The sequence below is a fragment of the Malus domestica genome, chromosome 11 (assembly GCF_042453785.1).
Source record: "Malus domestica chromosome 11, GDT2T_hap1".
NCBI lineage: Eukaryota > Viridiplantae > Streptophyta > Magnoliopsida > Rosales > Rosaceae > Malus > Malus domestica.
This window is the reverse complement of record NC_091671.1, coordinates 13024634-13037526: the sequence shown is the minus strand read 5'-3', so window position 1 is coordinate 13037526 and position 12893 is coordinate 13024634. Positions and strand designations below refer to the sequence as shown.

The 12893-nt window shown below is 36.7% G+C and overlaps 1 protein-coding gene across 1 annotated transcript; it reads left to right on the top strand.

The window, feature by feature from the left end:
- The first annotated feature begins 6129 nt into the window (after positions 1–6129).
- On the top strand, positions 6130–11371 carry LOC103447918 (ABC transporter F family member 1). The gene is made up of 6 exons (XM_008387142.4): positions 6130–6374; positions 6536–6768; positions 7446–7519; positions 7624–7834; positions 8645–8879; positions 9893–11371. The coding sequence occupies exons 2-6, from the start codon at positions 6553–6555 to the stop codon at positions 10948–10950; spliced, it is 1794 nt and encodes a 597-aa protein (XP_008385364.1). The 5' UTR covers positions 6130–6374; positions 6536–6552; the 3' UTR covers positions 10951–11371.
- Positions 11372–12893: the final 1522 nt, after the last annotated feature.

Here is a 12893-nt window from a genome sequence, read left to right as displayed (position 1 = left end):
GAACAAAGATTATGAAGGTCGTGAATGTAAATTAGGAAGAGTACCGATGCGAGCCTTCATAGCTTATCAGATTCAAGAAAGAATGTCTCAATCCAACACATTGTTAAAAGGAGGAAGGTTGCAACAATTTTTGGTAAATTCTTATGCAACACTTGGAGAAGATCGATTAGATTACATTAGAAAAAATCAAAAGAATTTGTGAAGTGAGGTTTATAAAGGCATTTATAATGCAATTTCAAGAGGTAATAATGATATGAACAATGTAGCACTTTAAATGTTTGGCAGTAATTCTTTTTCATTGCGAACAATCAGGTAAATTTAACACTCAAAGCATTACAGTCTTCACTTATGTATCCGAAGTTGATGTGATGCTGAATACTTTCTTTCCAAAATCAGGTTTTAGTAGCACTTTAAATGCAAGAAAACTGAAAAAAAGGATCTTCAATTGTTCTTTTTGGACTTGGTTTCATTGGCATCGTTGTAAGTGTGGACAAACTTTGTTGATCCGAAATTATTTATTATTTAGAAATATATTTTTTCTTACAATATTATTTCTCTGGTTTTAGCAGAAATTTGGAGTGAATGTTGCCATTTATATCAACATAGATAGTCAACTTTTATACAACATTATAATTTATTAATTTGATATGTGAAATCAACATGTTATTGCTGAGATGACCAATGGCAAAGTTGACAAGAGGATAGCAAATACCAAAGTTTGTGTACATGCAATCCTTTATATCAGGTTCAGTTGTGCCTCAAAAATGCAATCCTCTAAGAGTTACTATATCACTGATAAATTGTATTGTATACTATTATATAAGAATGCATGTTTTGTTTCAGAGTTACTTATACATTTTAGGTTTTTGTCCCCATAGGATTGGAATATTGGTTCACATTCTGAACATGCTACATGTTTTACAGTTAATATGACTATGCAGCATCAATGAGGTTCCAATTCTTAGCTTCACAGTGCATGCGCACATAACAGTTCATGGTGAGTAAATCTTCAACTACCGTACTATTGTATAAAACTATTATGCATGTTAGTAGTTGTCGAAAAAACAGTGACCTATTTTTAATAAATTCTAAAAAATTTTGAAAAATTCTGAGATTACGATTTAAGATTAATGTTTCAAGTAGGTTGTGTTTTCTGCGGAATGAGGATTTACGCAGGGTACTTGCTATTCCTTACGGGGCACCATGCCAGGACTTTACACATCCATCATATAAGCGTGACCAAGTTTATAACATGGTGGAATGAATATTGGATGCCTAGGTACGGCTTCATATTAACAGGGACTCATTATATTAATAGTGATTGATGAATGTGTTTAACTCCTAAATTCTCTAATGAATATTCAATTACAATAAAATGCAGATATATATAGTAAATCAGTTTCCACTTTTTTTGCCACTGAGCTTTATTTAATATTCATTTTGGTAAGAATTTTTTTTTTAACCTTTTAAGCATATTCTTAGACCAGCGGTGGTAACAATGTAGCATACTAAGTTCTTTATGATAAGAATCAATACTTCAAATGCAGCAATTAGGCCAGTTGATAAGAGCAGAGGTTAAAATGCAAGGAGACATGTGCTTCAGTCAATTCTTTAAATCAAGTTCAGTTTTGTCTCAATTATGCATAAAGTTATTGTTGATACCTATAGTAAATTTTGAGTTGAGTTTTGATTCAAGTTACTTTATCACTGACAGATTATGTTGCACCACCTCATTTTCTATTTATGCTACAAGGAATCATGATTGAATTTTTAGTCTGTCATTTTAACCACATCACCACCAAATACTATTGTACCTTAGATACCAAATAAACGGCCATCACTCTCAAATTCATATGAAAAACTCATCACATGAATTGTATATAGCTGGTACTTTGAAATCCGCTCTTGATGAATTATTTAAAAATGAATGTGCTAAATTTTGGTTACGAATTCAAAATCTGCAATGGAACGCGGGCATTTTTACTAGTATTCACTATTATTTCACCTGAAGAAAGACTCAACTAACAACACCAAACACTTTTTGTACTAGAGTCTTCGCATCATTTTTTTTTTCTCTCATTTTAATTAATCATTTCTCCCTCTCCCCCTGTCCCTTTTGTTGCAACAGTAAAGTGACAAATGACATCACCAAAACACATATAAAGATGACTATGAGCATGTTTAAGACTACTTTTAAAACCAATTAAAGTGGCATTCGACAACAAAAAATGCTTATAACTATTTTTGACATAAAAACTTAATATTACTTGTGAGCCATATAAATATATTTTTTTTAAAACACATGCAATTCAAGAAGCATTGTCAAATGCTTTTCCATAAAATAAAATAAAAAAACCGTTGAACTCTAATAAGATTAAAATGTCAAGCACTTATAAGAACAACTCCAGCCCTATCTTTTAGGCCGGTCCAAAGCCTAAAAAAATAGGCTGGCACCCAAAAAAACCCCTCCACTCCTAAAAATAGGCCAGCCCAAAGTCCAAGCCAGTTTGTAGGCCGGCCCAAAATGGGTTGACATAGGAGCCGGCCTATATGGCATCATGCTGACGTCAACGAATGCTTGATAATTTTTTTGCATAAGGCGCGTAGGAAAAACGTGCGCGTGGGCGCCCGTTCTTGACATTTGATAGACGGCAGGCCCCACGCTGCAGATGCACTATAGGGGCTCGGGACATGGGCCACATGACGCGTCTTTGGCCGTTGGATTTCCAACAGCTAGTTTTCTGAACCGTTGGATTTCCAATGGTAAAAAAAAATTGAATTTCAAACCAAAAGGCTAGTGACGTGGCAACATTTGGGCCATCCGATTCCTAGATCAATGGTCTAGGATTTTCGGCCAAAAACATAAAAAAAAATGTTAGAATTCTTATCGTTGGCCACATGTCCAATTTTGGGCTGTTGGATTTCAATCTTTTTCAAATCCAACAGTCCAAATTAATTAACTTAATAAAAATTATTAAAAATTGTTTTAAAATATGGAAAAAAATAAAACGAAGTTTTTTTTTCCTATAAATACCTAACCATCATCTTTGAGTCTAGATCCTTTTTGTGAAGATCCCGAGGATCCGTGAATCATGTCCGTTCATTGTACATCATGTGGTTAAAAATCATTTTAAATATTTTTATTTAAAAATTAAAATAAACAATACTTGACAAAAACTGACTACACGATTTACGGATCCCCAAGATCATTACCAAAAGGATTCGAAGAGGATCCTATTGTATCATCTTCCCCCTTACACCACATTTCAATATTTTCAACACTTTGAACCAAAGCTTTCATATACTTTTGTGTGCAAAAAATGGCTACTTGGAGGGTCATCAAAGATGTTACGTTGTATGAATGTTAGGTTCAAATTACTCATGACCCGATTACGGGTAATGAGATGCAATTGCGAGAACTTTGGAGTAGAATTACTACAACGTTTTGCGATAGGCCTGTAAAAGACGCAAGAAATAGTCAAGGTTTTCAAGGTCATTGGAAAAAACTCAACAAATCGCTTACTTGTTGGAAAAATGCCTTTTCTCATGCTACCACTAATTTGAGTAGTGGCAGAAGTTTAGCGGATTAGGTAACAATATTTTTATTTATTTATTTGTTTTACACCCGCATTTTATGATATTATCTTATCCCACATTTTATAGACACTTCAAGCACAAGCTTGGTACAATGTGAACAACAAAAACAATTCATTCAACAAATGGGAATGTTGGAAGTTGTCAAAGATTGTCCTATATACAAACTTGTGCCAACCGGTCCAGAAGTTGTCATGCACGACATCCCTCTACACATCGCCAGAGGCAAACCAGGACCAATAGGAAGGCGACACATTTGAAAAGTAGGAAAGGACGCTTAAAGCAGTGGTGTAGAGGGTTTCTAATGCGAAGCAAAATCTCATCAGGGACTCTAGAACAATTGATTTTCCCAATTTCGCTATCTCATCCATTTGATCTGCAGATACTCCATATGCAAGCATCTGCAAGGCAATAATAGTTTTTTGCTTAGGAAGAAGACCTAGAACATGAAAAGCATCTTTCTTTTTTTCACAAAGTATTGCAAATAGCAATTATGATTTTGTTGAACAAACTTCGTTGCATTCTAAAATGAAGTCTAAAAAAATGATCAAGGAATACACTGTTGGGGATAAAATAATCATCCAAGAGATTATTACCTCATCTTTCCCTCTTTCTATCCAAGTTTGCGGCACGTCTGGGTTTGGAGATCTAACCCACAACTTACATGACAAGACATGAATGTGAGACTCTTTGCCTTCTATGTTCATCATCTTATTCCTCTTCCATTACGAACGCCTCATCTCCACCATCCTTGAGATTGAACAATTATTCCTATTCTACAATAATTTTTTCTGTTACTCATCGATTTCATACAATCTCCTTGAAGAAGACATTGTAAGAACTCAAGATTTAAAAACGATGAAGAATGATTCTGAGCTAGTTTAAGTTTGGTGTATAAATTAGGATGGATGTAGGGTTTATATGGACAAAAAAAGAAGGGATAAGGTTGTGGATAATGTCACGTGGCACTACGTGATTGGTTGAAAATCTTATCGAAATCTATTCTAAAGAATTCTAAATAGATAGTGACACATGACGTAACGAAATTGGTTCAAAATCTTATCAAAAATCTATCCACAAAAATATTACTTTCGGATAATGACACGTGACATGACAAGATTGGTTCAAAATTATGCGACTGGATTGGTTTAAAATATTATCAGAAATCTATTCACAAAAATAGTACTTTCAAATAATGACATGTGGCGTGGCAAGAGTGATTAAAATTCAAGGTTCTAAAAAACGCTAGGCGCTAGTTGGGCGGCGGGCTGGGGCCTAGCACCTAGACAGACTAGACGGATTTAAGTAATACATCATATAAATTAATTAAATTTACTACATAATATATATAAATAAACATTGATACTATGTTATTTAAAAATAAATAAAGAATATATATCGGTATACATGTTATATATGTAAAGTTCCAAAGTTGTATCATTTTCTAAGCCCATATTGTTGGGCCTCTCGATAAAAAAAAGGTTGGCCTGCATTATTTTTTAACTAATCTTTCAATCGATTCAAACCTAACAAATGCTAGCTAAAGTTACTAATTGCTTAAAACCTTAAAGCAGTCGCACCTCTCTGCAATTACAAACCTTCTACAACTTGCCGCCGCACCCATCTCTGCAATTGCAGACTTACCTTCAACAATCTGTTGCCATCACTCATCCTTGCAATTGCACAAATATCTTCTACCTCTCTCCCCATCTCTTTCTCTCTCTCTCACCATATTCGATTCCTCTTCTAGCAAACAGAGAGGCAGGCGGCCATCACCCATCCCTGTGATTGCACAAATCTCATCTACCTCTCTTTCTCTCTCTCTCACCATATTCGACTCCTCTTTTAGCAAACAGAGAGGCAGACGGCCGCCTTACACCCCTTAATGTCCTTGTCGATTTAATGAACGAATTTCAGGTTAATCGCGGAGGAGCACCGCCGCCTAGCGCCTAGGCGGTCGCCTAAACCGCGTTTTAGAACACTGTTAAAATTTCGTGATGAGATTGGTTCAAAATATGATTGAAAATCTATCTACAAAAATAATACTTTTGGATAATGATACGTAACGTGACAAGATTGATTAAAAATCTTATCCGAAATTAAAAATAATTTTTTTTTTAATTTACGAATTGACTAGACTTTAGACCAACTCATTTTTTTAGGGATGGAGATACATTTAACCATTTACTGTTAATTGAAGCAAATTACTATTCATCTAGGTGGATTAAATGGACTTTGGGCCAGCTCATTTTTATGGGTTGAGTTGAGTTATAACAAAAAAAATTATGAGCAAAAAGCGCCACCATTTTGTTTTGTTAAGAAAAACGGCACCGTTTTGTTTTGTTGGGTTTAGTTATTGGACTAAAATTGAAATCACTGAACTAAGTACATCGAATAGGCCCATCTCCGCAAGCCCAAGCTCTCTCTACCCGAAACGGCACCGTCCATTCACCAGAAAAATCAACGCCGAAGAGGAGTCCCATCCGCATACGCAACCCAACCCACATAGTGTGGATGGAACCGCCTATAACCGACGAACACGTGGAAAGCCACCTCAACCCTAACCTCCCCGCTTCCCAGAGCCTGGAACCGCTTATAAATTCCCAAATCCTCCACCTCCCTTTCTGGAAAACCTCCACAACCCAGTCCAACGGGTTTTTGCTCCTCTTACCTGACATACCACCAAATATCTGTACACCCCCACCACCTGAAACGCAATCCCAGATCTGACCTCCCCCACCGCCCTCCCTCTCTTCTCCGATCGTCTTCTCTTCTCCAAGGTACCTCCCCAATCTCAAATCCCTAATTCCCCATTACATATATCTATACACACAAATATATATATATATATATATATATATATAATATACACACGCATGTATGTGTGTGAATTGGATTGTTGCAATTTTTTATTTTTTGATGATGATTTTGCGATGTGCAGGTTGATCTTTGAAAACGATGGTGTCGGACGCGAGCAAGAAGAAGGCGGCGCAGAAGAAGGCGGCGGCGGCGGCAAAGAGAGGTGGGAAGGCGGCGGCGGCAGCTGCTTCGTCAAAGGCGGCTGCGGCCGACAACGGAGCCGATAAGCTGGCCAACGGAGTCGGGTCGATGCATATCTCGGATCGGAATTGCACCGGCGTGCTCTGCTCGCATCCACTTTCTAGAGATATCCGCGTATGTCTTCCAATACGATTTCGTCTCCATTTATTTTTGTTTTGCATATATATATGGTCTTTGTCTCTTTGACATAGAGTATTTAATATGATATCTTAATATTTTTCTTCCTTTTGAGAAATTTAATTTATTTGTGAATTTTTCTTTACTCAGGTGATAAGGTGTTCAATGTCCCATTTAAGTTTATATTTATTTACTTAATTTTTTATCCGAAAAAGTAATGTACGATGAGACAATGTAATAGGCCCATGGGAGAAATTAGTTAGTTTTCGTAAGCTGCAAATATGGTTGAATGTTGTAGGAGAAGGGTGATAGAGCAAGAAGAATTAGATGCAGTGTTTTTCTTTTATTTGCACAGTAAATTTTATTTATTAAAGTTTAAAGCTTTAAGGTTTTAGTATTTAGTTATGTGCTCAAATCTATATTTGTTGCTCGACTAGGAAGGTTTCGTTTTTGATATTGTGTGTACAAGTGAATACTTGATTTCCTAGTTTTTTAAAGGTTGTAATCTAGTTTTGTTATTAGTTTGGTATCATGGTTTGAAACCTTTTTAGGTATTAAGATTAAATTAATGCGTTTCATTTGCTCTCTGTTTTCTAAACAATGGATTCAGTTGATTTTCCAATTGAAATGGTTGTTAATAGTGATGAAATGACATTTTTTTGTGCCCATTGCAGATTGAGTCTCTGTCAGTTACCTTCCATGGGCATGATCTGATAGTTGATTCTGAACTGGAGCTTAATTACGGAAGGTTAGTTGTACATGTTTTATTCAAGTATAAAAAAAATCATGATTTAAGTAATTTTGTTTTACTTATAGATATGCTAAAGTTGTGTGTTTCATGTTCCTTTTCAGACGCTATGGTTTGCTTGGGTTGAATGGGTGTGGTAAATCCACCCTCCTAACTGCCATAGGGCTCCGAGAGCTTCCAATTCCGGATCACATGGATATCTATCATCTCAGCAGGGAAATTGAAGCTTCAGACATGTCTTCACTTGAGGCTGTCATTAGCTGCGATGAGGAGAGGATAAAGTTGGAGAAAGAAGTTGAAGAACTGGCAGCTCAGGTATGCTGTAGTAAATTAAATGTTAGATTTTGTATTACTTTGCTCTTTGGTAATCAAAGTACATAACCAGAGTTTGGTTAGTCGTTATAAATTAATGTGAATAAATTTAAGGGTAAAAACTAACAAGTTTGCATAATTCGGTATGAAAATCCTCTTTAAATGACCCTACACTATGTTTGGATGAAGGAAATAAACTTGGAATTTGGATAAAGGTCAGAATTTATAAATTGACATGCACCAATTCCTTTGTTTGGATTCATAAACATAGAAATTTAGAATTTCCGCATGGAAAAAAACTTGGAATTTGGAACATCCAATTCCCAAGTTTAAATACCATGTAAATAGGTGTCATTTCCAAATTTCTATGATTGAGAGTTTAAAAATAACAAATTCTGTATTCAATTCCATTATTCTTTTAGGTTAACCAAACAAGAAAATTCACAAATTTTAGAAAATAAAATCTCGTCATTTCAATTACCGTGATTTTAAAATTTCTTAGTAATCTTAAATTTCTTGATACAAACATAGTGTTATAGTTTCTTAGCGTAATGGTACAAGGGTTTTGTAAACTTTCCGGGTTAATAACGTCACTAGTACGCTCCAGTAACCTATTCGCAGAAGTCTAGATGCTTTTATTCATTGTGTATCATAGATCATACAGTCATTGCTTCAACTCGTTAGAGAGGATAGAGTCATCGCTTCAACCCATTAGAGGATAGGATCCAGTAATGGAATTGTAATAGTGCTTTTGTTTTACGCAACTTCCTACCTTTGTAAGCATTTCTTATGACTTGTTTTACCTATTTTTAGGATGATGGCGGTGGAGAGCAGCTTGAACGCATTTATGAGCGCCTTGAAGCATTGGATGCAGCAACTGCAGAGAAGCGTGCTGCTGAAATTCTTTATGGTCTTGGGTTTGACAAGCAGATGCAAGCGAAGAAAACTCGGGATTTTTCTGGTGGGTGGAGAATGAGGATTGCACTTGCACGTGCTCTTTTTATAAACCCAACCATCTTGTTGCTTGATGAGCCCACCAATCATCTTGGTAAGTTTAACTGGTTCGAAATTTTAGTTATTGTGTTAGATTTTTATTTACTCTATTCCGTGGTATTGAATAGTCTGTAGTATGGAAGGAATTTTGTTGTTTATGGGTTATATTTCCTTTCTTTTTAAATTGTTTTTACTCTGCATGCCATCGTGTAAAGAGTCTTTATACTGTTGTGAGAAAACGGGATGGAGAAGGAAAGGAAAGGAGAGACCTAAAACAGAAAGTAGTTGGGCATGGTAGTTGTTGGCTTTAGTTTTTCAAATTTGAGTTTTGTGAGTTGTTTTTTATGTTATAGATTGTCTTTTGTATGGCCTGTGAAATCACGTTACCTAGTTAATTTTCCACTTTACAAGCCTAATCTTTTAGGTTCTTTTTTTTGCTCATTATATGGGCAGGATAGTTCTCATTACAACTAGACTTTCGTTGTAGCATCAGGTTTGTTGGTGTAGTGGGTTTCACCATTTTCTTATCTGGTTATAAAATGTATAGCCAGTGTCCAAGATTGGTTGGATTGGTCCACTTATCAGTGACCAAAAGTCATGTCAGGAATCTGATATAGAACATTTCCCCTCTTTTCTAACTTTTTTTTTTTTTTTTAAAGTTTAGGTTAGTTGGGGGGATCAAATGGTACTTTTTACTGGTGTGGTGTCATTCCTGAACCAGCAAAGGGAGTTATGTGCGGCCATCTCCTTCCCATTGTCTTGTTAATACAGATTTGTCATTTTAGTTTTCTGAGTTATCATGAAAAAGTGGAGAGATTGGATGCATTTTTTTCAAACAGTACAACTTCGCATAAAGAAATTCTGACTCACCCCCATCCCCAACATTTATTTTTCTTGTTTAGGTTGACTTCTGAACGGTATTAGTTTGGCAAACTTATTTCACTGTGGTGATACTCAGTGTCTGTGCAGCTGTTTGACTCCGTTAATATGATTTTGTGTCCGTCTTTTGGTACAACATATTTTTATAGCTTGAGTTGCTCATGGTTAGTTGTCTTACCTTGTTAACAGATCTAGAAGCTTGTGTGTGGTTGGAGGAGATGTTGAAGAATTTTGAGCGAATCCTGGTTGTTATTTCACACTCCCAGGACTTCTTGAATGGTGTCTGCACAAACATCATCCACATGCAGAACAAGAAATTGAAGATCTACACTGGAAACTATGATCAGTATGTTCAGACCCGTTCTGAACTGGAGGAGAACCAGATGAAGCAGTACAAGTGGGAGCAGGAACAGATTTCTAACATGAAGGAATATATTGCTCGGTTTGGGCATGGGTCAGCAAAACTTGCTCGCCAGGCGCAGAGCAAAGAGAAAACCCTAGCAAAAATGGAGCGCGGTGGGCTTACAGAGAAGGTGGCAAGAGACAGGGTTCTGATCTTCCGTTTTGTCGACGTGGGAAAGCTGCCGCCACCAGTTCTTCAGTTTGTTGAAGTCTCATTTGGTTACACTCCAGATAATCTGATCTACAAGAACATCGACTTTGGTGTTGATCTGGACTCGCGTATAGCTCTGGTTGGGCCAAATGGAGCTGGAAAGAGTACTCTCTTGAAGCTGATGACGGGGGAGTTGTTTCCTTCTGATGGCATGGTCCGGCGGCACAATCACCTTAGAATTGCCCAGTTCCATCAGCACTTGGCTGAGAAGCTTGATATGGAACTGTCTGCCCTAGCGTATATGATCAAAGAGTACCCAGGAAATGAGGAAGAGAAGATGAGGGCTGCAATCGGTAGGTTTGGACTCTCGGGCAAGGCACAAGTAATGCCAATGAAGAATTTATCTGACGGGCAGAGGAGCCGTGTGATCTTTGCTTGGTTGGCGTTTAGGCAGCCCCAGTTACTGTTATTGGATGAGCCAACAAATCATTTGGATATCGAGACAATCGACTCGCTGGCGGAGGCATTGAATGAGTGGGATGGGGGTCTGGTTCTTGTTAGCCACGATTTCAGGCTCATAAACCAGGTAGCTCAGGAGATATGGGTGTGCGAAAATCAAGCCGTGACCAAGTGGAATGGCGATATCATGGACTTCAAGCAGCACCTGAAGATAAAAGCCGGTTTAGCCGATTGAGACCGATATAGAAGTTCCGTCTCGAGTTTGTAGTAGTTAATTTGCTGGCCTTGCTTACACTTGTATGAGACAATATAGCGAGGGTGTTTCGTATTTCCGAGCCGTCTTCGGAGACTCTTGACTACGACGGAAGACAAGATCGGAAACGGGCGAAGGCTTGGTTATTGTTTCAAGCCGGCGGCAGTTTCTATTGCCCTTTGCCCGGTTTGTAGGTGGTATTTTTCTCTACATACCCTTTCCGCATATTTTACTTGGTTAGCAGCCAAGTTCGATTAAGATTAGTACTATTATTATGAGATAGTTGTTATTTTAGGTAGACACTGTTTGCCTATGGTATGTTTATGTTATACTATTCCCTCGAACTGAAAGGGTATGTTGTACTTATCTGCATTATTTATTTATAAATACTGGAATTTCTATCTTCTTCTGTGTCGTGGGATGGCATTTGTCATGGAATCTACTATTAAGGTTTTAAAATTGTATTGCTTTTGTATAACGTCTGAAAATTGTGTTCCCTTTTTAATAAATGTGTTGTAATGTGATGTATAGATCGACACAATTACGAGTTTTATGCTCAACGTGTCATCAATTTAGCTAAAATTGGACAAAAAACGTAACTAGCTACAATTTTAAAACATTGGGAGCAATGTGAGAGATTGAAATTTCATGGCTCATTTTAAAAATAACCAAAAAATGGAGTGTGAAATGTAGGTAGCTCTACCCTTTATCTCAAGTCTCATGGAACAGTAAAGATCCTCATCCAAAGGCACCATTAGAGCTAGGGTAATGCAAATGAAACTAAGGGTTAGTTTGGTATTGCTGTGTTTTGAAAAAAAAAACTGTTTTTATTGTGCCGTAAGAATAAGGAGTTGTGAAATATAGTAAAGTGTTTGGTAACAATAATTGTAAAAGTGCTTTTTATAAAAAAAAACAGTGTTATAGTGTTTGATAAATATTTACATAAAACAACTGTGATTGTGTAAAATGACAAAAAAAACAAAAAAAAACAAAACTTATGAGCCTTTCTTCCTTTCTTTTTCTTTTTGCCAAAAAGTTCATGATTGTTTCTTTTTATCCTTTCTTCTTTGTTTCCCTTTCTTTCTAGCTTTTTCATTCTTCTTTCTTTATATTTCGTTCTACCAAAATGTTTCTGGCTTTTCTTCCATTTTTCATCAATGATCCCTCCTGAAATTTCAAAGTCCTCACCCACCTTCGTCCCTTTGCATTTCTCTTTCAGTTATGGCGATCTAGAACTTTTGTCCTCACTCCCATTTCTATTTCCTGCATTTGGATTTCCAAGGCATTACATGTTTTGGAAGGTGCGGTGGTGGATGGGTGAGTGGGATATGGGTTATCATCTAGCAGGGAGTGGGCTAGGATCATGGTCTGCGAGGTGGCGATGGGTGTATTTGGTGGGGATTGGGAGAGAGATGAGGTGGCGAATCTAGGGAGTAAGAAGAGATAGAGGGGATGAAGTGGTGAATCTGGGTAGTATGGCGCCGAAGAGTGACTAGAAAAAGGGGGTGGAGTACAGAACTGGGATGAAGAAAAAAGAGAGGGTAAGGTTGCCGTTTTGAAAAATTCATTTGATGGCATTGTTTACTCATGTATTATGATAAAAAACTGGTTTTCCAAAGCTAGGTTTTGCTACTTTGCCTTTTTAGCTTTTTTTTCACCTAAAACTATGAAAAAAAGCTGATTTTGAAAGTTTACCAAGCACAAACAAACTGGGTGCTTTTTTTCATACCCATATTTTTTTTTACAGTTAAGCAATACCAAATTGGTACTAAACCTTTAAACAAAATTTTATAAACCATATGACATGGTTGTTGATTATTTGATTATTGTTGAAGTGTTGATTAACATGCTTCTTTTTTATTGATGACTCATAATTTGATTTGTAAATTTGGTTCAAAAATTTGGCCTTACTAACACATTATCAT

Coding starts and splice junctions, on each gene's coding strand:
- LOC103447918 (XM_008387142.4), top strand. CDS start 6,553: ATGGTGTCGGACGCGAGCAAGAAGAAGGCGGCGCAGAAGAAGGCGGCG. Junction 6,769..7,445: donor CACTTTCTAGAGATATCCGC/GTATGTCTTCCA, acceptor TGCCCATTGCAG/ATTGAGTCTCTGTCAGTTAC. Junction 7,520..7,623: donor CTGGAGCTTAATTACGGAAG/GTTAGTTGTACA, acceptor GTTCCTTTTCAG/ACGCTATGGTTTGCTTGGGT.